Raw genomic sequence first — 23,967 nt, forward strand, 5'->3', positions numbered from 1 at the left:
CCTGATGTTTTGATGGCTTAAAATAGCCTTCAGGGTAGTTCGGTTGTGTGAAACAAAACTGGGACAATTCCTAAAAGCTCAAGAGGGACTGCAGATCTATTAGTTTTGGCAGCAATAAAATAGTTGGGATAAGGATGAACTTTTAAAAAGTGGAATAATTATTTTTCCTAGTTTAATGAAAAATGAAACAAAAACATTTTAGGATCTTTTTATTTAGATTTCCACTACCACTAGCAGAATTTGAAAAACAAGAAAGGATAGCTGTATGTGCTTTTAGCAGGTGAGTTGAAGTTATATTTCCATATATCCTGCCCACCTGTGTAGGCATTTCAAAAGAGTGTTCTTTCACCTGACTGTCTGGACACCTAGCATCATCTGATACCTAATCATGGCCCCACCTTGTCCTAATTGCTTTTGTTTTGCTCATACTCATTTTCTTCTAATCAAGAGATAAAAAACTGGGTTTCGACATTATATAAGGTGGCAGGACTTTGCTGGCTTAGACGGACTGATGGAAAAATTCAAGTTCAAGCTCACAGAGATAAGTTTCTACATCAACGTCTATATTTAGGCATATAAAGGAGAGGTCTGTTTTTTCTAGAACATCTGCACTTTGTTACTTTGTCAACATACATGTATTTATCTGCTCTCCGAGTTCACAGTGGGCTTTCACCACCTACATTTTAAAGCACTTCTCTGTCCATCCAAGGCAAGCATCTGTTGACAGAAGTATGTAAACATGTCTTCAGAGAGCTCATCTCAAAAAAAAAAAAAAAACAACTTCCAGAAATCACCAAAAAAGTACTCTTAGCAGGTCCAGCCGCAGTGAAACAGGACCCACGGAGTTTTCTCTGGCAACTGCATTAGAAGAGCACTCTAAAGAGCACGACTCGTCATTCCAGTTATGACAGATTTTTTTTTAATCTTTAATAAACGGCGAGATCTCACAGGTGCGGTGCCAGCAGGCGCAGGGGTGACCCTCGGGTGACGCGGAGGCTCCCGGCACTCGCTTTCCTGCGGCCCGCCCGAGGCCGCGGGCACACGCCGGGCGCACGGCGGGCACCGGGGCACGGCCGGGCCCGCTCCGCGCCTGCGCCGCCGAGCCCGCCGCGCCTGCGCGCTGCCGGGGCGCGTAGCGGCGGCGGCGGGCGAGGCGGCACATGCGCCCTGGCGGCTCCTGAGGAGGGGAGGAGGCGCGGGGAGGAGCGGTGGCTGCGTCCCCCCATTTAGCTGCGAGGGAGCGGGAGAAGCCGGGCGGCCGCCGGGGACCGCCGGAGGGGGGTGGGGGGAGCTACTGTCGCTGCGGCCGCCGCTCCCTGCTCCTCCTCCTCCGTGGAGCGCCCTCCACCCCGCCCTCTCCCCGCCCGGGACCGAGTCTGGTGGCCACAAAATGGCGGACGGGGAGCTGAACGTGGACAGCCTCATCACCCGGCTGCTGGAAGGTGAGCGGGGCGCCGCGGGGAGCCAGAGGGCACCGCCGCCGCTCCCCGCGGGAAGAGCCGGGGCTGCCGGTGCGGTGCGGGGCAAGCGGGGGCAGCTCCTTCCCTGCGCCGGCGGGCCCGGGGTGGCGGCCGGGAGCGGGCTCGGCGCGTCCCGCCGGTGCCCGGAGCCCCGGCCCTGCAGCCCCGCGGAGGGAGGAGGGGCTGGTGTGCGCGGGGGTGCCCGCCCTGTCTGGCTGCCTTCCTATTTAACAGCAAAAAAAAAAAAAAAAAAAAAGCCTGGTTTTCTATCTTCCCTTCTTCACCCCGCTGCAGCTGCCGGGCTGAGGGGCGAGCTGGGGACGCCTCGCTAGCTGAGCTCTTGAGCGGCCTTTTCACCCCCGCCCCTCCGGTCGGGTTGTAGTCACAGTCCTCCGTGTGTAAAATTACGTCTGCGAGCTGCGTTAGGTGTGGGGTTGTGTGTACGTGAGTGTCGGTGGGAGCAGAGGGATTTAGTGCGCTGACATTCCTCAGCGTGCCTACGGGGCAGTCTCCAGAAGTGGCTCTCGTGGTGTAGGGTTTTGTGTGTATTAAATAGTGATTTTGCCCTTTAAAGTAACGAAGAAGCTGATTTATTGCCTGTTTTTGGAGAAGCTGGGGAATTACTGCTAGCGTTTTCCTTTTATTTAAGTTATGCCGTGAATGTTTAGTCTTCTTGGGCCTCTTCTCCCATTAGTCTTTCTTTCCACATTCAACAAATAGCTGGTATGCTGGAGGTGAGACGGGGGTACTTGCATGGGTATGCGCTGTTCATTTATTTGGTTGCTGTACTCCTTAGATAGTTGGGTCACATTGCAGAAGGCTTATAGAAAGGAATTTATGGAGTATGTATAGTTCGGGAAGTGAAACAAGTTTAGTAAGGCTGAGTTTTGTTCAGCCGAGTTACTACAAAGCAGCGGGTTTAGGGCTTTAAGGACTTGTTAGTAGCTTCTATCTCATCTTTTTCGATGTGAAAATTATGAGCAGCAAAATTAGTATTTAAAAATATATAAAGTCTTTGAACAGTTGTGCTTATATTTGTGATTTAAGGTGTGTAGTGTAGTATGAAGAAACAGGTATCAGTTGAAGTTTCTCTTAGATTGCTAATGCAGCTAAAACTCCCTTTTTCTGGATGTTGAAACCCAGATTAATAGGTAGGCTTTTAAGACTAAATAATAACCGAGTAAATGTTGACTTTTTAGGGCAGACTTTTTAGGGGGACATCAAGATACATACATATTTATGGTTCTGGGGTTTTTGAGACACTTTAAATAATATATCTGAAAGGTACTTGTTCCACAGTAGTGTAGTTATTTAAATATAGATAGCTTTAAGTGGAGGGGATTCTGCAGTGTTTTGGCATGCAACTTGTTGGATTGTTCTGTTCCCTCTTAAATATTACTCTGCTTTTTTTTTTTTTCTGAAGACTTTTCAAGACTGTATGTGTTCCATACAGTTTATATACGCCATAAATACTTGTGTTGCAACTCTGTAGCTTTTTGGGTTATGATTCTTACCTTGTCTTTGAGCAGCCTGTGCTTTTTGTCTTCCATAGTGCTTTAACCGTTAGGGATGTATGTATGTACAACTTCTGAACCAAGCCTTGCTTATAATTTTTCTTTGCTGTTTTTAACTGAGCAGAGATTAGGAAGATTTTTAAGGGGAATGGGGTGTTTTCTCTCTGCTTGTCATCTTCTAACAGTAGAGGAGTGTGTTGCACAACATCTTGTGTCTGAGACGTAATAGGTAATTCTTACAGGTTTTGTTTGAAAAAAATTGCAGCAATTAAAGGAACGCATTGTGTGTGGATTATTTTTCCTTTTTTACATCTTTTATTTGTTGCACTGCTGGCATATAGCATTCTAAGCTGTGGTTCAAACAGTAGTGTTCCACAATGAAGCTTTTTTTTTTTTTTTTTTTTTTTTGTACAATTGGCAGCTCACATTCTGGAGCTCATGCTGTGTTGCTTAGCTGACCTGTTCTGGTAAAGTGAGTATGAATCCCTCCCCACGCTGGTTGCGCAGAAAAATATCTGTTGACTGTTATCTCCAGTTAAATTGTTCAAAGCAAGTTGTTTGGCTCCATTACTCACACTTCAACTTTGACTTAAAAGGATAAGGAAACATGGCTTTTGTGGTGTAAATGTAAGCACAGTGAAATAATAAGAAGACGCTTTCATTAAATGTTGTCATGCAATATGTATTTAGTCCTTTTGGTTGCTTTAAGTGAAATGTATGGCTTTAAGTTTGAGTAACAGTCTACAATTGCCTCTCAGTGCCTGCTACGCATAATTTTTCAGAGGTAGCAAATACGTATCAAAAGCCACAGCAGCAGGAAACTTCACTGCTGTCATTGGGTTGCTGGGTGGTGACACCTGTTTCTAGCCTGTGATACTAACTGTCAGGAGATCTTGCTCCTACTTTAATTAGGTTACTCTAACTGTTTTTATCCTTATTACTTCTAGGTTATATGACACATTAACTTGCCTTTTGTTTGGAGTTACCTACTTGGATTTTCTTTCTTCATGTTTAATTGTGATTTTGTTTTGGGGTTTTTTTTTTGAGATACCAATATGAACTGGCCTACAGCTGGGCTGCTTGGGAGAATTCATCAAGAACATCTTCCCAGTCCTCAAGGAGTGTGCCTGTATGCTTATCTTGAATGTACACTTACTTACTTTGGAGATCTTTTGAGTGCTGAAAGACAGATTGATTAACTCTTGAGTTAAATTTGGGGAGTTTCGTAAAGACTTACTTGAACCAGAGTGTGATGCATGTTGATTGTCTTCTAGGACACTAGCTTTTAATTTCCATGTTCTTTTGCACATACCAAGTTCTTATCCTCTTTTCATTGGTTAAGTGGTGAATTTAGGAATGGTAAGAGCTCTTTTTGAATTCACTTTCTCTTGCAATGTCTAGTACTTTGTCACTAGTTAGTGATATATAAATAACCACTCTTTGGAGGAAAGTAAAACTCAAGTGTATACATAAAGTCTGAACATAGCAATGCTTTCTTTTGTTTTGTCTCTGTCTACCAGGTACTGTCTACCAGATTTAAAGTAATTCCTGTTGCTTTACTAGAAGAATGAGGGAGATGCTGGTGCTCTGACATGTCTGCCTCACTATCTTGGAGACACTTTGACTTTTATTGTCTGTCATGAGTCAATCTGCAAAGATTTACAGGTCATTCAAACACAGAATTCCACAGCTTTGCTAGAAGACTTCTAGAGTGATAAGTGACCATGAAAGTGAATAAGCCAAATTTGTTTAAAGAGTGTTTCCTTCTTGTACTGGTATTCAGAATCACGGGGTAGGTTTAGCTATGTTATGTTACAGTACGCAAAGATGATGGTCTTATTTTTGCTTCAGTGTGTGTACTTTTTTCGTGTTTTTATTTTTTCCTTCCTACCTTCCCAGCTATGCCATCTGGTGGATAGATTTTTTCCCAGTCCATTCTAGCTGTGGATAGCACAGGAATATGCACACACAAGACTGCCATGAGTACGTCAGATGTGGAATACAGAATCATAAAATGGTTTGAGTTGGAAGGAGCCTGTAAAGGTCACCTAGTCCAGCCCCTCTCCAGTGAGAGGCACAGCTTCAACTAGATCAGGTTGCTCAGAGCCCTGTCCAGTGTGACCTTGAATGTTTCCAGGAATGGAGCATCCACCACCTCTCTGGGCAACCTGTTCAGTGTTTCATCACTGTCATAGTAAAAAAAATTTCATCCTTATATCTAGTCTTAATATTTTTTTTTTCAGTATAAATCTAGTCCCCTTGTCCTATCACAACAAGCCCTACTAAAAAGTCTGTTCTCATCTTTCTTATAAGCCCTCTTTAAGTATTGGAAGGCTGTAATTCAAGAGTCTTCTTGAATAATACTCTCCAATGTGAACAGAGAAATTTCTTTCTCAATGTAGTTTTTTCTCTTGGACTCTGCAACTGGAATTGCTAGTTGTGTTTTGCCTAATCTAGAAATACTATGTATCCCTGTCTGGGATGTGCCCTGAAATTGGCAACAATGCTGAGCTAAATGGGTGCACTAGGTTCACATTTAAGCCAGATTCTGAGCTACTTTAAATTTAGTGATGTGTGGAAAAGATTGCCTCTATATCAAAGCAAGTATACTGGAATAGGTGTAACCTTGACTTGTAAAGAGTGCTGTGAATGGTGTTAAGTAAGACTTTCATATTTCTTTTAGGGTGTTGGGCTTCCTGTACTGTCTGTTTCTTAAAATTTCTGCATGTAAGGCAGCCCAGCTGGAATGAATCTCTGCTCTTTTAAATTTATAGGTGTCTGTCTTAGTAAACACTAGGGAGTTTACCATATGGAAGAGAGGCTGTATTTAGGGAAACCCAGACACAGAGTAACCTTAGGTACAAGATGGCTTTCTGCACTGAGGCTTCATTTATATTGCTGTACAAACAAATTTGCTTTGTCTAGGCGAAACTCCTTGCTTGCCTAAATCTAGCTAACCTAATCAAAATTACAATTTGAATTAATCTGACTGAACTTAATGTGGATCTTTTCTAAAACAAAATTATTTTGGGTGAGACTGAGGGCTACTAGTTCTGATAGTACCAATGCACCAAGGAAGCTAGGAAGTACTTACCCAAGAAGACAATTGTCAGACTACTAGTAGATGTAGAGGATGGTTATTGCTTCAATGTTCAGCTAAAAGGGTGATTTTTGTGATTGCCTTGGTGTTCTTACTGTGTCATGTGATGTCTTCTAAGAAAGCTGCAGGCTTCATTTTCTTGTGATTTCAGAGGCCTTACAGGTTGTGATAAACATAGAAATTTGAATGTAAGTTAACTTTTAAAATGAAAGTTGGATTTTAAATTCTTATGAAATAATTGAGATTTTTCCTTACTAGTTTTAAAGGGTATCGAGCATACTGGTCAAACATGCTATGGTCAATAACATATTTCTTATTTTGTTAGTGTCCTAACTAATTAATATATCCAGCCAGCCTGACGGTGTGGTATTATGATATGGTAGTAGTGCTTGCAGTTCCAGGCTCTGTAACTGATGCTGAAAAAGAGAGGCAGTTGTAGAGAAGAAAAATAGACCTTATCGATCTCTTGCAAAACAGTATAAACAAACCATGGTGATGAATCTTGAATAAACAAGAGTTATTACCTGGCTTGGTGTGAAATCACTGGATAATTTGTTACTAGAAAAAGAAACAAGAATAACTTTTAAAGGAGTTTCTTGCAAAGGATTTTTTTTAATATATATATTGTTAGTTTTTAAAGAGAGAAAGAAAATCGATGGTTTTGATGTTTTTCTAGGAGGGTAGGTATTGTATTAACCAGAGAGGAGGGACAGAAGAATTAAGTTTGTTTCTGGGTTTGTACAGCAGTGCAGATATCAGCTACTTCATCTTTAGCTTTAGAAGTGCATGACGAATTGAATGGTTGGCTTGAAAAAGTGCACTGGAGGCCAAGAGCCCAGCATCAGGCAATGTCTGCTGGGATTCTTTATTCTATCTGGCTATTTGGCCACTTGAAGGCTGCATGATTCAGTAACTGTTTCATTTAGATACTCTGCAGCACAGGTTTTACTTGAGTCGTTCAGTGTCCTGCTCGCTGCGCAGCGAAATGATAGTGTAAAAGGAGAGAAACACTGTTCTAATTTAAGATAACTGTAACTATTAAGTATTAAAAGTTGTCTTAAATGCTCATTAGTTTCCACGAAAGGTAGGTATGTAACTTTTTTTTACAAGGGAGGAAAGCACCCTGCTAAACCTCAGGCTGTGGAGAAGGCAGCATACTATATTTGGCTGTTACTCAGTAAGGTCAGATGCAGTACATAATGAAGGGGGATGTATAGGGGAATCTACTCTTAACTACAGCCTGAGGTGCCTCTAGATGTAACAGGTATCTGGTTTATAATTTGAACATTGAAATGAACCTTCTGTTGTGTGATTTGTCTTAGTACACGGCCTAGGACATCTTAGTTTCACAGCACCATCTTTTCTGTGTTTTTTGGGGGTTTGGGGGGGGGCGGCTGGGGGAAGGTATTTTGTGTTTGTTTGGTTTTTTTTTTTTTAATACCAAGCTTGATACAAAGCTCTTTGTGTTTATATCCCATGTAACTGTATTGGTTAAGTACCAGAGACACTGATGTTCAGAAGTTACACCAAGCTTTTTGTATCATAGCTTCAGTAACTTCTCTCTTTGGTACTTCTCAGAAGTTATGAAGTAACTTTGTAATTTACCTTTGCTTTCCTTGAATTTTAGGAATTTTATTAGTCCTGTTTTAGGGGAAAAGAAAGTCAGCCTTTGAGAAAGAAACTAAAATTCTTTGTTTCATGAAATTTTTGTGCTAGGTTAGCTTTCCAAGTAGAGTAGGACAGGAATTGCTATCACTGTATAATACAGCTGTAGTGGTTTGGTCCAAAATACTCATTACTGTTTATCTGCTGAGAGATAAGAATTAGGAGAAATGCAAAGCAGGCACCAAACTTGAAAGAATATAAAGAAGTTTATTAACAAACCTAAAAGAAGGAAAAAAAAAATTATACCACCTTCAGAACTCTCCTCCTCCCCCACCTTCCTCCCTTCTCCCACTGACAATGTGAAAAGACAACCCTTAAGATGTTCAGTCTGTTTACCAGTGCCATAATAACCTTGTTCAGTCCATTTAGAAAGAAGTCTCTTCTTGCTCATGCTGTGAAAACAGTATCACAACGAGACAGCTGCCCACTTCCAAATATTGTTCAGTCCATTTAGGAAGAGGAGTCTCTCTGCCTGCATGAGTCCCTTCCCTCGACTTGCAGCTTGTTCAAGGTCACACACACACAGATAGCAATTGGTTTTCCCGCGTTCGAGGGTCCACTCTTGAAGTTTTTTGGGGTACAATTTTAAGGTTGAGCCGTTCAGAAACAAAAACAGAGGCCCTTCTCCTTCCCTGGGAGCAAAGGGTCTTCCTCATCTTCATTGTTAGGAGTATCTCTGGGAGCATCTCTAGGAACTGAGGTTTTCTCCTTTCCCATTTGGAGCAAAAGTCCTCATCTGGTTCATCTCTAGGGACTGAGGTTTTCTCCTTTCCCGTTTGGAGCAAAGTCCTCATCTGGTTCATCTCTCCCTGTCCAAACTTCTCATGAAATTACAGCTGCGTCAGCATCTGCCTATCTCAGCGCAGGTGCTTTTGCTCACGAGCTGAACACTCCACCCCCCATATCTTCATGGAATTACAACAGGATACTCTGATATATCATAGCTTCACAACAGAATTTCAGCTTTAAGCATCTCCTCTCTCTCTTCCCTCAGGTTTTCAGCTCTTCACAGCAGTAAAAGGGTTAATCTCACCTTGGCCTTGCAGCTTTGCAGCTGGAATGTTGAATTTTTCTTATCGAAGTGGAGAGGGGGGAGAGCCGAGCCGCTCTGGCTGCCCACGGCAAGGCAGTGGGGGGGTTCCACGGCTGGAACAGGTCCATGGCTTCAGGATGGCCGTGGCCCGGCCCGGCCTGGCCCAAGCAGGGCCTGGCTGGGCCCGCTGGCCCCCACACGGGGCCCGCAGCCACCTGTGCCAGCGCCGGAAACGAGAGAGAGCTTGGGGGGAGTTTGCCTATTCTTAAATGTGGATCACAGAGGTGGTCACAACTTTAAGTGGCTTAGAGAATTGTCCATATTCAAACTGGCCAGCTGATAGGTTCTATCAGTTCCCAGAGGAAACTGTAAGCACCCCTTAGCAAGGACATCCCTTCCGGGACTATGCTTGCTAACCTATGACAACAGCATAGTGAGAGGCTTCTACCTTCTGTTTTGCTGGTTGCTTGAGTTTTAGGTTCAAGTGTACTTAAGCAAACAGTAAATGCAGAACATGTGATCTTGTCCTTCAACATTGAATTCAGCAATTCTTGGAACCATGTATGATGCGGAATGACTGGAACATCAATTAGTTTATGGAACTTCTATGTAAGGAAGCAGCTAAAGGAATGGGTAAAGGTTGGTGTAGGTAATGCATGTTTTCATGGGCTTACTGGGGCATCCCCTGAAGCAATTTTACATTCTTCTCCATGAGTATCAATTTTGCTGGATAGTATGTATTTTAAGAATGTAAATTCAAGTTTGGGTAGAACAACGCCACTTCATTGCTAGGGTTTTTTTTTTTTCCCCATTAAAGGCTTGGGCTGTCTCTTACTCTGCAGTGAATTTGTGTTTGATGTTAAATAAGCCTGCTAAAATGAGTTCACAGGCAATTGCTGTTCTTCAGCAAAATACTTAATGTCAAGGTCATCTGGTGAAGGCAATTTTAGAAAGATTTTAAGGTTACTTGGATATAAAAGCACAGTTTTTCAGGAAAAGTAACTCCCTAGAAGACTGATTGTTTTATTTTTAGTGGGAAATTTGGGTGATGTATGGTAGGAAGGGTACAGGGCTTTGCTGGGTACACTGCAGAAGAGCTGTGTATTCAGCAATATGTTCCTGCTGAATTGAGCAAAGCTCTAACGGGTTCATTTATATTATTGTTGTCCACCAGTGTAACTCGTGAATGAGAGCCATTCTAAGCTTAGTTCTGTCACAGCAGTTCTGAAAGTTTAAAACTTGTGTTGCTGGCTTAACTCTGTTTAGCTGCAAGGTAGGGAGTGGCCGCTTCTGGATGGCAGCTGAACAAGTTAAATAACAGAAGACATTTTGAGGGAGTAGAAGTTTAGCTTTCAAAATTGAGAGCTGCTTTTAAAACCCAGTATAGGATTCCTGACTTAAACTCACAAAAGTATGTAATTTGGATGTTAAAAATACTGAGAGCAGATAACTTCAGAACGTGCTTCCAAAATCAGTGTGAGAACTGCTTGTTTTTTTTCCCAAGTCATAGGTAATGCCACCTTTAACTTCCAAATCTGTTCTGCTCCTACTACTGGCAGGCTGTTCAACATTTGCCAAATACTCCAAAGTACTTTTAAGTACAAAGAAAAAAAGTTAAATGTTGGAACTGTTAATCACCAACGATTACACATGCCACAGAATGGGGGGGGGAGTGTAAGCTCAAGGGAATTGCTTGTGCGCAATTTGTAAAATTGCATGCTTGCAATCTTGTGTTGTAGTTTGGGGTTTTTTTTTTTTTTAGATCTGCTCTGGCAAAATAGATTCCTAAAGCCATGATTTCAGAAATAAGCTTGACTGCAGGTACTGTGAAAAGAAGCAGAACCAGCTGCTTATTCTTTCACTAGCCCTAGCTCAAGTTCACAGAGGATGTAGTCTTCAACTTGGGGAACTGTTTAGATTACACTTTTGATTTGTTGTGTCTTTGTTCTAGAAAGAAAATATCAGTTCACTGATGCAGTTTACTGTGTGGCTACTGTGTGGCCACATAAATGCCTGTCTGCAAAAGAAAAGGAGAGTATAGAGAAAGGAGGGTGCTTATTAGCAATAATGCTGACCCAATTCTTTATGATACTAGGGAGGAGTCTCTGGGTTTTTATGTTATGGTAAAATTGTCAGTGTTACGTCTAGTAGGCGGGGTGCTGCAATCTTGGAGACCAACACCATGTAAATGCTTAGGGTAGCTGTGCATACCACAGCTGACTTAGTAATTGGAGAAACTACTAGTGATGGCACAAAATGAGCAACTTAGTTGCTTAGAGAAAGGCACACCAGAAGCTGTATGACAGAACAGGTTAAATAGATTTTTTTCCATTTCATGAAAGGCTATGGAAAGAAGCGATGTAAGTGGCACTTCCAACAGCCTATTTTTGACCCACTTTCCTTTTTCTTTCCAGTGTTGGCTTACATAATCTACTACTCTCTGGCATGAGTTTGGAGGGATTAAAAAAAATATGTTCTTTTTTGTCGAAGTTTTTCTTACCTGCAGCTGTGCAGCTCATGTCTTAGATTGCTAATTACTGTTACTGGACTTCTTAAGGTTGCTTACAAAAGATTGTGTAGATGCAGAGATTATTCTAGTATCAATTATAGCAGCTTTTGGATGACTATAGGATCTGTTGTGCTAAAATAAGTCTCAGTATTCAATGCATATATTTGCTTTTATTTCTTTTAATTCCCTGCTATGTCACTCTACTTGAAGCTCACTTCAGGAAAGGCTTGTTCTGTCAAAGCACTATGCACATGTTTTTGTGTATTTCAACAGGAATTGCTGTCCCTACTGTCCATATCGAAAGGCTAATTTATGTAAATCAAAGCTTGTTTACAGCCTCTGCATTTTAGATTAAAGAGAATTAATTTACCTTAAATGTTGATACGGTATTTCTGCTCTGGGTAACTGTCAGCCGTTAAAAATGGTGGTTTTCCAAATGCTGTTAAAAGCTTTTTGTGAGCTCCAGATTTTGCAATGTGTGAAGCTATGTCTTGAGTGGTTAGCTATAGTAATTTGTAAATGAGTATGAAAAACATCTCTTACACTCTTGATCTGGTTCTTAGAACCTCCCCTTCAATCTGTTCTTGGGGATTTGGCTTTTGAAAAACTAAATGCAGTGTTGTTTACAGTACATACAAGGCTCAGTTTAGTCAGGGGAACTTGAACAAAATTCTAGTTGTACTGTAAGCTGCTGAAATAAGTGCTTAGTCGTACTTGTACCACAGCTGTGGCACATCTGTTCCAGAGGACTACTTGGCAAACCTTTCAGTGTCTTTGTGAATCCAGTGAAGTGCTGAGGCTTTCAGGGTCACAGGAGCCTCTCATTTTTCAATATGTAGTACCCTTTTTGCTGATCAGTGAACTGTGGGAGAAAACTGCTTTTATCTTAACTAGTATTGATGATTATTCGTCATGAAGCCCCAGGTTTTGTATTACTTCAAATGTAACTGAACTTATGTGTTTTCTCTGGGGCTAGGGACTGTTTGGGTGGAGAGTGCCTTGGCAAAGGTGTGAGGGCTCAGATCTGCGCCCTTCCCAAAGGATGGAAGTGACTGATCATCAGGTGTGTGTTGCCTCCTCTTCTGAGAGTGATACACCTGTCAGAGTTGTAGAAGTGTCTCTTAGCCTGGAAAATCTGAAGTGAGGTAATAAGTTACTTGGTTGATTTGTCTGTTGAGGACTTGCAGCATTTAGGGCTTTACTGTTAGAAGTAAAGAGCTAGCATCAAGGCACTGACTGGCGGTTAATTATGAAGTCAGGAGCTGCATGTTCACTGTGTCTTCTCATGAAAAAATCCAGCACCACTCAAAGCATCAATCCTATAAAGCAAATGTTCCAAGTTTAAACCTCCATGTGAGTTTCAAAGGGAGCTAAAGGCTGGTGTTGTAAGAAATATTGACTGGATCCAAGTTATTTTAAGTATTTTGGGTGCCCTACATGAACTGTTACCTCAATTTTGATCTCAATGCTTAGTCTGGTGCTGCTTCTGGTAACATTGATGTTGTACATAGCGGGCTTTCCCAGGTTTGAGTTCCAAAACTTGAGTGGATATAATAAGTGTGCAGTTCCACTTCTTAGTTTTGATCTGTATGAAATGGCATAATTCTGGTGTTGGAAAACATAATGAAAGTAGTTAAATACAGAAGAGAATGTCATTGTTTATGGTTAAAAGAATCCACTGTCTGTAGTGGGAAGACATGACTGGAAAGCTGGTTGTGCTGCATGGCTCTTTGGTGTGACTTTTTTGCAAGCTATGGGTCTAAAATAGAGCAATTGTTTAATTAAAATTATAGCCATTGTAATATGAAGACTCTGCTTGTTCAGGTGGGAGCTTATGTATAAAGGCAGTTCATTGTGCCTATTAAAAGGAGTTTCAGGTCTCCGAAGGGGATCGTTATAAGCTATTGGAACGTAAGCGTTTGAAATGAAGTTCATTGGAACATTTTGGTACCTCACAAATTGGATAGTCACGTCCTGTACAAAGCTGTCAAGCTTGAGTTTTCTGGGGTTTTTTGCTGGTAATGGGGCTGAAGATGTGCCTGTAAGAAAATTGCTCGGATGTTTGAGGTGTGATGAAATGGAAGCCTGTAGGCATATATTGCTTGCAAGCCGCCTTGATTATTTCTGACTTTGTATTCTTCTAATATGTAACTCAACATCTTAATGCATGAAAAATAACAACATGAAAAGTGTTACTAAAACGCTGTTTGTTTTCTCAAGTATAGTTGAAATCTTAATTAGCAAGAGCAATGTGACTTACCATGTGTTAACTATCACCTGGTAGTGATTCAGAGCTTCACTGAAAGAAGTCCCATATGCCTCAGCCTTTTTCTTGTGAGGTTCTAATGAGCTAAGCATTTCCAATATATCCTCAACTTCAGGTAGACTGTTCTTTCTGCTGCTTTGGCACTCAGACTAGCTGTCCCAGGATCTAATTTCACATCTCTTCCCTGCTTTTGAAAACCACTATTCAGTTCTGCCTTTTCACACATCCCCATGACTACTTCCTAACTTCTGTTTAATGCATGTCTGGTGTTTATTAGAAATAAATATTTATAGCACTGTGTTGGCCTGGTCACATGTGCACTTACACTGGGACAAGTATGCAGTGATAACCAGAGCAGAGCTTTTTGAGCTTAACACTTTGGACTGTAGTACTAGGTGACCTAGGACAAACCGTTTTCCCTCCTATCCTTTCTTCCTCATTGCACAATGTAGATAATGCTACATGTAATTATAGTGATCTCCTATATAAAGTAGGTTTTCTAGGAACTAAGCAGAAATAAAAGGAAAAGGTTGTGTTAATTTAAAAAAGAAGTTGCAAGCTTACTCTTCTGTTTCGGAGAGAATAAGTAGGTGACCTAGGAATTTGCTGTGCATGAAAAACTAGTTTTTGCTCTTCTGTTCACAAATTTATTAGATTAACTGAAGTTGCAGCTAAAATTTTTATGGAGTAGTGTCTTACTGTGCTTGAATTTGAAAGCATTTGGATTCGAGCTGCGGAAGTTTCATACTACTTTCCCTTGTAGGTACTACCATGGTTTAATGCTGAATGTTCTTTTCATCTAAAACAGATGGCAGGACAGGATGTTCGCCTGTGGTAGACAGCAATAGATTCTGGCTTATTACTTTGAACTCTGAAGTTTGGTTTATGCTGAGATGCAAGACTGAACTGGATCAGCCGAAGTGAAGACACATTTGTTCTATTTTGCTGCCTCATTAAAGACACATTAAAGCCTCTGACAGAGGAATCATACAGATACTTGTAGAAAGAAGCAGCTGCAGATAAACTTGCCAGAGGATGTTGGTTGGAGTGCAGTGACATGAGAATGCTTTTGAAAACTTATGCTAAATATAGGTCTTGAGTACCTGACTTACAGGTTTTGTGAATTTAATTTCATTCTAATTAGAATGTTCTTGGCTGTAAAGGTTTCAGTTATTTAAGAGCCATTATATATGAAAGTTTCATATGTAGTTTTAGTGTGATGTTCCTGAAAGCAGCTGAAAGTGTAAACATAATCATGCCTATGATTTTTTCTTTGTATTTAACTAGTCCTGTTGAACTTAACAGTCCTAAAGAAGTTTACCTTGTGCTAATGCAGAAATGTTTTCAGGTTTTCCGTTCTCAAGATTATTCTTGAGAATTTTGTGAATTTCTTGAGTATTTTGTGAATACTCTAGCATAAAAGGGATTGTTAAATTAAATACTTCTTAGAATTGCTATTTATACAGATATGGACAAAAGCACAGCTTAAATTGTTCTCTTCTGAGAACCTGGATGCATAAAGATCTTTAAGCACAGATTACACAGTATCAGAGATTAATTTTACAATTCATTGGACAGCATAATTCCAAGGTATTTGGTACGTATGTGGAATGTGATGCTGGCTTTTTGTCAAATATAGGTTTTAAGTACAGATCATCTGCATTTAGCTATTGCTGTATATCTGTGTGGTAGTTACCTTGAACTGTTAAATATCTCATTTCAGTACGAGGATGTCGTCCTGGGAAGATTGTTCAGATGACCGAAGCAGAAGTTCGGGGTTTGTGCATAAAATCACGGGAAATATTTCTTAGCCAGCCTATTCTTCTGGAACTAGAGGCACCTCTGAAAATTTGTGGTATGTAAACTTGATATGTATGTGTTTTATGTAGGTGTTTTAATCTAGTTCTATGGTCGGGGGATTGGAAGAATACTGAGACAGGCAAATGATCTTGAGATTAGAGGGAGGTCTTCAAAATCTTCAATTTAGATTGGATTAAGTGAGGAAAAGGCAGCTAGCACTTGGTAGATTGCTGATGCTCTTCACACTATTCTGGAGCAAGTTTCCTTGACAATAAGGGCTGCTTGTGCCCTCATGTAGTAGAAATTTTGCAACCTGTCCCTTGCTTGCACAGAGCTGCTGCTCTTCTGATCACTATTTCAGAAAGCAGTTAGGTGCTTTTAAAAAACTCAAATGTTGCATGTTGCAGTTGCTCACTTCAAAGCATCAACAAAACAAAGGCCTTGTGAAATGAAACACTTAAAAAATTGAAAGCGTTGTTAGTCTTTCAATTGGGAGAGTAAAACAGAATGGAGACTATTAAATTAGGTTTAGTTACCATGTAACAAATTCCTTGTGCTTCACAAGTTTTAGCAAACATCAGTATTACTAAGAAACACAAAACTAAAACATGGGTGTTTTTTACCTTGCTAAGCTTTTATAAGATGCTAGACTTCTTCCGAAGTACACTGTAACTACAAGCTTGTAGAAAATGTTTAAAAAAGTGTTTGTAAATACCAGACTGTAATCATCCTTCAACTTGCTTGTTAACAATAGGCAATGTCTTCGAAAGCTTAGTATTCCTTGAATTAGACTTGTTAAAGTGTCATAATATTAAAGGGGAAACACTCTTTGTATTCGTTACTTCTTACATCCTCAAACATAGATTAGCTTCTTCCTAGCAGATGCAATGTCTGCAATGTTTCTTACATTAAGAGAGGATATTACCAATTAAAAAAACCAAAACCCAAAATAAAACAGCCAAACCCACAAACAAACCACTAATGGCAAAGTCATTTTTAAATGACTAATTGCTTGGTAGGGTGGGGAGGAAAAACCAGCCCAGCTAGCCTAATGACATAAAGTTGAAGGTAAAGTGCAGCTTTATCACATTGTGTTTTCTTTAGACTTTTCACTGTAGTATAGTCTTATTGTATTCCTAGATGAAGAAAACATGGAAACTCAGGTAGATTGTACATAAGTCAAGGTCTGCAAAGAATAATCGGCCTACTTCAAAGTTAGCTTTTCCTCATCTGCTTAAATGGAGGCAATTGAAAGCATTGTTAGGTGTGCAATAATAGGGTAGCCAATGCACAGTTAAATAGGGCATTTGTTATCTTTAAATCGGATTCCAAACACAGTGAAAGCACCAGGAAGTGTCAGGTGCATCTAAATTTAATATTAGAACAATTGTCAAAGCTGCATTTCGATAAAAGTGAAAGAAAGATGATTGCTTTCACCAAAAGCAAAAGATGCAGCTGGTACTGCTTTGAACTATTATTTTAGTGTGTTCAGGCAATGCCTGAGGAACCATTATAGGATTGTCTTGTCTTACAATCAAGTCAGTTCAAAATAAGCTCTACATCTTCAATTGGCTGTGTTTTAATGTAAGATGAAAGGTGCTCTTATGTAAATGTCCATTTTAAAATAGATGTGGTTTTTAACGTAAGTCTTTATATCTGGCAGACTTCAACTTCTGCTCACACGAAGCTGTATTTTAAAATGCTAAGTGCCTTGAATGGAATGGTAAATGCCTTGGTCCCTTTATAAAATCGTTTCTGTAAAATGTTTTTACCCATTAAGTGCATTTGTCCCTTTGGTGCACGTGTGTAACTGAAAGTAGTTATAGACAACACAATGATAGTATTTTCTGTAGTGTGTTTACTTGGTAGTTAATTCTGTTAGTGCTGGAGTCTGGGGATTTGATAACATGGTTCTGGAACCCTAGACTCAGCACAGAAATGATTCGTTGAGGAGTCTTCTGGTTTTGTCAGGCTGTGACCTGGAGACTTCTAAATATCAATTAGAATACGAATCATTCTTGTTGCAACATATGTTTGAAAAGATTTTAGGACAGTGAAGCTTCAAGTTGTCTGAAATTGAGTAGTAGATATTGATCACCTTCATTAGAAGAAAATTGGAAAGTGATTCTTCTCCCCGAGTGAGAAATAGTTATGGAAGAGTGCTGCCTAAAGGAAGAAGTACTGCATTTTTCATGGAAAGTTTAAAGGAATGTAATATAGCATGTATTCTTCTTACCACTGTATGCTTTAAGAATTGAACCAGGGAGCATACAGGTTTGGGAACCTTTTTTTTTTTTTTTTTTAGGGTGAAAAAAGTTGTGTGGGTTGTTCTTTTTCCTCTTTTGAGGCCGTAGTAGCTCGTGCTCTACTGGAAAATAACTCTGGTGAGCAAAGTCAAGATTTTGCCACTGAACTAGCAGCAATAGTGAAAATACATTTATGTAGTGCTTAGTGTACAGTACCAGGAGGTACTGAATCTAAATAGCATACAGCTTGTACTGAAGGCTTTTGGCATATCTGTTTTGCATCCAGTCACTCTGGTAATGAGTTTTCCAGTCAGCTGGAATATGCTGCATGTGTGCTGCAAGTTTCTGTAGAGCCACTTTTGCATCTTCACCCGTGGGGACAGCTCATGGATAGTTTAGCTTTGGCTGCTCTGATGTGATACAGTGTGGTGGTATAATTGCCACACAGAGCTGTTCTGTGGAAAGCCTAGTTAATTTTAAAGCTGGAAGTGTGAAGAGTAGCATGACAGGTATTTTTCCTAAGAACAAGCTGTAGGGTTGAGTATCTTGTAAGGGATGGCAGTCTTTGAGTCTCTGTATTGCTTGTTATGTGCGTCAAAGGAAGATTTAGCCTAAATGCTGGGGGATGGGATTCTTAGTACAGCACTGTTATGGGAATTGACCTTTGAAGTAAGTGTGCTTTGCCATCACAATGTTCAGTTTCTCTCCAGTCTGTTTGAATTCTTTCTGATCTGTTTTTGCAGTAAATAATGTGACTTTTTCCTGATACAGTTGCTTCCTGGTCATATACCTGTTCAATTAGAGGTTTTTTTTCTAACTTTGTTTTAATTTATACAAGTTAAGGCTTGGTTAGAAAGCTTATGCTTTATTGTCAAGACTTCTGTAGCTTTTGGGTTTCAGATTGACTTCATACCTGACATAGCAGTTCTGCAGATATGGCAAGTTATTTATATCCTGTGAGTACTTCAGCTTTTTAATGCTAGCATGGTTCTTACCTTTGTGATGCATATTGCCACTTTTTGAAGGTAATATTAGTGCCTTTTTTAAGATCACTGTTCACTGAATAAAAACTTAACTAGCTGGCTGAAGTTCTTGACTTGTGTAAGTCTTTATGTTGTTGCACTAATCTTCAGTAAACATTTTGTTTTTATTCAGGTGATATCCATGGTCAGTATACAGACTTGCTTCGATTATTTGAATATGGAGGATTCCCACCAGAAGCTAATTATCTTTTCCTTGGAGATTATGTAGACAGAGGCAAACAGTCTCTGGAAACGATTTGCCTATTACTGGCATATAAAATCAAGTACCCGGAAAACTTCTTTCTCCTAAGAGGAAATCATGAGTGTGCGAGCATCAATCGAATCTATGGATTTTATGATGAATGTAAGAAAAATACTATTTTTGAAAGACTGTAACAGACTAATACTGTGTTTTGGAAACACTTGTAGTAGTGACTCTTGTATTGCAAGAGTTTCAATATTCTGTGAACCTGCTTTGAAACTTTCTAAAAATACTTTCCAGCCGAGGTTAAAGTCACTCTGGAGCATTACTGTTTTTTCTTCTACTGTCCTTGAAATGCTGTTGTAAGAGATTGAGACCTAAGTATGCTAACAGAAATAAAACCCTATGAAGACAGTTTGCTAACATTTTTGTTCAGGCTGTGATATGTATTACAGGTTGGCTTTAACAAAACAGCTTTCTCTTCCTAATGTCACACACTGTTCTCGTAGGCAAGCGGAGGTTTAACATTAAGCTGTGGAAGACCTTCACAGACTGTTTTAACTGTCTGCCTATTGCAGCCATTGTGGATGAGAAGATCTTCTGTTGTCATGGAGGTAAGCTAATGGCTTCTTTTAAAGGCTGTGTCTCAACTGATTTTGGGTTAATGCTGTACCAAAATGGAGTGTGGCTGTGCATACCTGATATTTAGCTGGAGATATTTAACCTTGTATTGTCTGTAAAGGTCACGCTTTTCTGTGCGCTTGTCAGTAGACAGGTGTCATTCTTAATGATATATGTGGCCCTCTTATGCCTGAGGGGAAGTGCATCTGTAAGTATTCCCTCAGTGTATCTCTCTGAAGGATACTTTATGCTAGAATTATTGCCTAATTTGCCACATGAGCTGTTACTGTATATCAGTGCAGCCTTAGCTAACACTAGCATCCCCAGCAGTGAAGAATGGCTTTCACAAGTAACCTTGGCTCTCTACTTTTGGGTCTATACTTTTGGCCTGTTTCCACAACACTTTCGTGGAGGGGACCTCTGAGGTTACACAGTCAAGCCTGCAGCCTGAACCAAGACATTTGTTAACATTGGAATGGACATGGCTTGCATGGACTCCATAAAGCCTTTGCTGCTAGACAGTCTGCATTCCATGGGTACCTGTCCCAGTGCTGCTCTGTTCTTGTACTGAAAAAAGTGTTTGGTGTTGATCTGACTGAGGGCTGTGACTTGTCTGAATACTGGAACTTACTTGGGCTCTCTTCTTTGTAGAACAGGCCTCCCCATGATTTTACAGGCAGTGATGCTTAACTGGTTTTCAGAAGCTTGCAGTGTCAAACAGTTGTCAAGAATTTGAAATTACTTGTAGTAGCAGCCATCCTGCCATTTTGCAGCTGTATTTGCAACTGCCTCCATTAATAAGCCTTGCACTGAGTGATCTAGGAATGGTTTGGTAGGTGTCACACCTGTGTTGCCAGTGAAATGGAAATTAGTGGAAATGAAAGCACTGCAGAAACATCTAGTTTGAACACCTCCCATTGGAATTAGAAACAGTGTTTGCCCCAGATTTCCTGAGCAGACTCTTCCAGACTTCATGAGGTTCTGTTGATGGCTGCCATCCTGCCTTTATTAATTACAGGTATCAATGCAAGATATGCCTGTATGGAATGTGCTTTAAAAATGATCTGGAGTATTCTTGCATCTTGTATTGAAAGCTTCTGCCTTTAATGCCTGCTAGAGAAAGCTAACGGAGTTGTACACATAATATGCTCTGAGATGTTAAGTCCCTGTAAAAACATAATTAATGCAGTAATACTGTTCGGTCTGCCAGCCTCTGGGTAGCATTGACATGTTAAAATACTTCTTTTTTTACAGCTCATCTTTTAATCTAGTTCTCAAGCAGTGTGGTGGTGGGTTTTTTTTGAGAACTGATACCTATCTTAAAGACTAGATCTCATAGTTTTAAGGATGAGATATAAAGTCACTTCTGCACCTAGGTAGACAAGTATCAGTGGCTAAAAACCCATGTAATAAATTTGCCTCCAAACCAGCGTGTAAAAGAATTACTGTTTTACTATCAACATATGTTTTTGAATTTTGGGGGGATTTTTGGAAAACAGTGAAGGAATAGCAACAAAATACTGTAGTGTTTCAGGCAAACATTTAAGTTTAGGTGGAAGATAATCAAAGCAGCTTAGCAGGTAGAGCAGAATGCTATGACAAAACTGGTAGTTTTGTGTGTATGCATTTTGAGACCTGCACTATGAGAAAGAAGCCTCGAGAGCTATTTTTCAAGAAAAAAGATTTAAAGTTTCATTGTAATTGGGGGGGTGGGAATTAAGTTTTCCTAATTGACTAAAGAGGAGGTTATTTTGTGCGTAGTATGCTTTAAGGATCCTCTTAGGAAAAAGCAGTATTTACTTCCTTACTCATTGCTAATTGCCCCTTAAACTTGTACGGGCTTAGTCTGTAACTGAAATTATTGTCAGTCAACTGATCTGCAGCTGTGAAGTAAAGTGAAAAGGTTACTAATGTGCTGTGTGCTCCTAATAAATGGAAGTGGACCTTCAGCACAGAAATAAGTTTTGCCCTTTTTCCACTCTTCTCCAGTCTTATCCAAACTGCGTTCCAGATCCAATGAAGTAATGGACTGTCAACGCCTTTTCATGATGTTACTACTCTAATAGACACTGAGGCAGCAACACAAACCATTCAACTCTGCTGGAGGTTGAAGCTAGCATGTAGTTATAAGGTAGGTGCCTTTTTTACTATATTGCGCATTTTTGCATAGTTTATTTTAAAAATCTTGTCCTCTGGGATATAATAAAACTTTGCAAAACCGCATAACATAGTAAAACAAAAGGCACCTAACTTCAACCCCTAGTAGTAGGCTATCTACAATAGCTTCATATCCTGAGTCATCTCTTTTACCTAAACTTTTCTGGGCATCTGTTTTGAGTTATCCATTTTACAGTATAACTCAAACCACTCTTGCTATCCCCGTCTCTAAAAGTTCATGCTACTGAAAAGATCTTTCATCGTATCTTTTCCATCACCTCCCTCTCTTCCCATGTTCCTCATACATCTCATACATAATTTGTCCTTTTTTTAAGGCTGTCCTCTCAACTAACTTCTGACTTTACTCTTTATCTCACTTCATTAAAGCTTATTCCATAACCGTTCCTGACTTCTTCCTTTTTTCTCTGCATTGTATTCTGTACGGCTTTGGTCCTCTTATCTATGACACCACTCTCTAGCTCTGATCTTTAGAGAACTTACATGATTAGTTTCAAGTTTCTATAAATGAAGTCCATATTGCAGTGTCATATTGATGGAATACATTGGTCTTACCACATTGGATTTAAGCTCTGAGATGGGAGTTGTGTTTGTACAGTAAAATACTGCATTTATGTAGTATTTTCAGGCTCTGGAATTTTGTTTTTCTTGTGGCATTAATGACAATGAAATGGATGTTGATGTTTAACTCTACTTGATTTACATGGTATTCAAAGATTACACAATAAAGTCAGTACCCATCGCACTTACTTTACCAATTCTGCCCAGTCAGAGTAGTTCAAATCAAATTTGATGAGTCTGCCAGGAGTAATGACAATTTTTTCTGTTTTCCCTTAGGGGAGAGGTGGTCTTATGCTTCAAAAAGATAGGGTACTAAGTAAATTGAAAGATTATTTATTCTGTGCTTAGCTGTTGTGACAAAACAACTTAATAGTATACTTTTAGTACGCTGTAGGTTTACAGCAATCACTGTAGTGGCAGCAGCTTTAGAGTGAGCTTTAGCTTGTGTTTGCATTCTTATATCGTTCATTTAACAATGATCATGTAGGACTTTTCTCTGTAGGTATGAATTTGAGACATTAGCCATTTCTTTTTGTGCAGGGGGAGTTAGGAAAATACTTGGGAAAAGAAATGGTTGCAAAGAAGTCTGCAAACCTGCAGGCAATTCTGTAGGGTTTTGTTATTTTACAGTAGTGTAAAATAGCACAAAAATCGACAGCCATGGGGCTGAGACATGGTTTGTAATAACATTTGCTCTTAAAGAATCATAGAGTGCTTTGAGTTGGAAGGCACCTTAAAAATCACCTAGTTCCAATGACCCTGCTGTGGGCAAGGAACCTTCCCCTAGACCAGGAAGCTCAGTTCCATCCAGCCTGGCCTTGAACACTTCCAGGGATTAAAGATGTATTTTGGGTGCAGCCTGAAATGCTGAGAGCTGTAACGTCATAGAAAGTCACAAACTAGTTGTGCTTATTTCACTGAGACTGCCCCTTACAATCTCTGGGTATGGTGCTGAGTGCTAATGTAATGTGTGTGCAAATAGATCAGATCTGGGGAAGGGGAAGTGATACATTCAGTACAGTTTAAAAGCTGTTTGTCTACTTGAATTTACATTATTATTCCTGTATTGCTGTGTTTATAGACTTGACTAATACTCCCTTTAAGTAGTTCACTGTCAGATTTCTGCTGTCCTTGCAACCTCAAGGTAATAGCATAGACGGCTTTAGCAAGCTGATGATGATAGAAGGCTTTTACCATAAGACTGCTTCAACAAAAATAATCTAAAATCTTCATGCTTGAAGAAAAGTTCCTCAAGTCTGTATCAAATGCTTTGGTTCCTGTCAGATATCATTGTTCTTGTAACATACACATTGCCACTGTGCAAACTAGCTGAAATTATTTTACATGGTGACTCCTTTCCAATGACAACTTTCTTCTGTCCTGTTCAGAGTTCTGGACTGAGTCAAATGGATATGGTTTGTTAACATGAAATATGTTTCATCACAAATTAGGTCTTCATGTTCTATTTTCAAATTTGCAGCTTTCTTAATTAGATACCTTGGCCTAAGTCATTTAAGACACCTACGACCCTTATTTAAGGACATGTTAAGATGCTAGGGCATTTAGTAGGCTCTCTTTTATGCCTGTATGCCCCAAGCAGAGGAGCTTTAGGGTGTGTAAACTCTTCAAAGGGTGGCTTTGGAATTCCGTGCTTTAGTTGCAATTAGTTGTAATTGCATGTTAATGGCTAAACTGTAGAAAGATAGCTGTGTCTGTACTAAGTGATTTTTTTTTTTTTTTGAGTAATCAAAGTACTGTGATTTTATAATTGACTTAAGCAGCTGAGCTACAGT

General features: G+C 39.9%; 1 protein-coding gene across 1 annotated transcript in view; it reads left to right on the forward strand.

The window, feature by feature from the left end:
• The first annotated feature begins 1,148 nt into the window (after positions 1 to 1,148).
• The window catches only part of PPP1CB (protein phosphatase 1 catalytic subunit beta), a 31,030-nt gene continuing 8,211 nt past the window's right edge, over positions 1,149 to 23,967 (forward strand). Inside the window, exons 1-4 of the mRNA XM_032102783.1 lie at positions 1,149 to 1,442; positions 15,271 to 15,402; positions 18,749 to 18,979; positions 19,327 to 19,431. Of these exons, the coding sequence (XP_031958674.1) occupies positions 1,391 to 1,442; positions 15,271 to 15,402; positions 18,749 to 18,979; positions 19,327 to 19,431 (520 nt within the window). The 5' untranslated portion in view covers positions 1,149 to 1,390. The remainder of the gene's footprint in view (positions 1,443 to 15,270; positions 15,403 to 18,748; positions 18,980 to 19,326; positions 19,432 to 23,967) is intronic.

Source organism: Corvus moneduloides, chromosome 3, assembly GCF_009650955.1.
Source record: "Corvus moneduloides isolate bCorMon1 chromosome 3, bCorMon1.pri, whole genome shotgun sequence".
NCBI classification, from domain to species: Eukaryota; Metazoa; Chordata; class Aves; order Passeriformes; family Corvidae; genus Corvus; species Corvus moneduloides.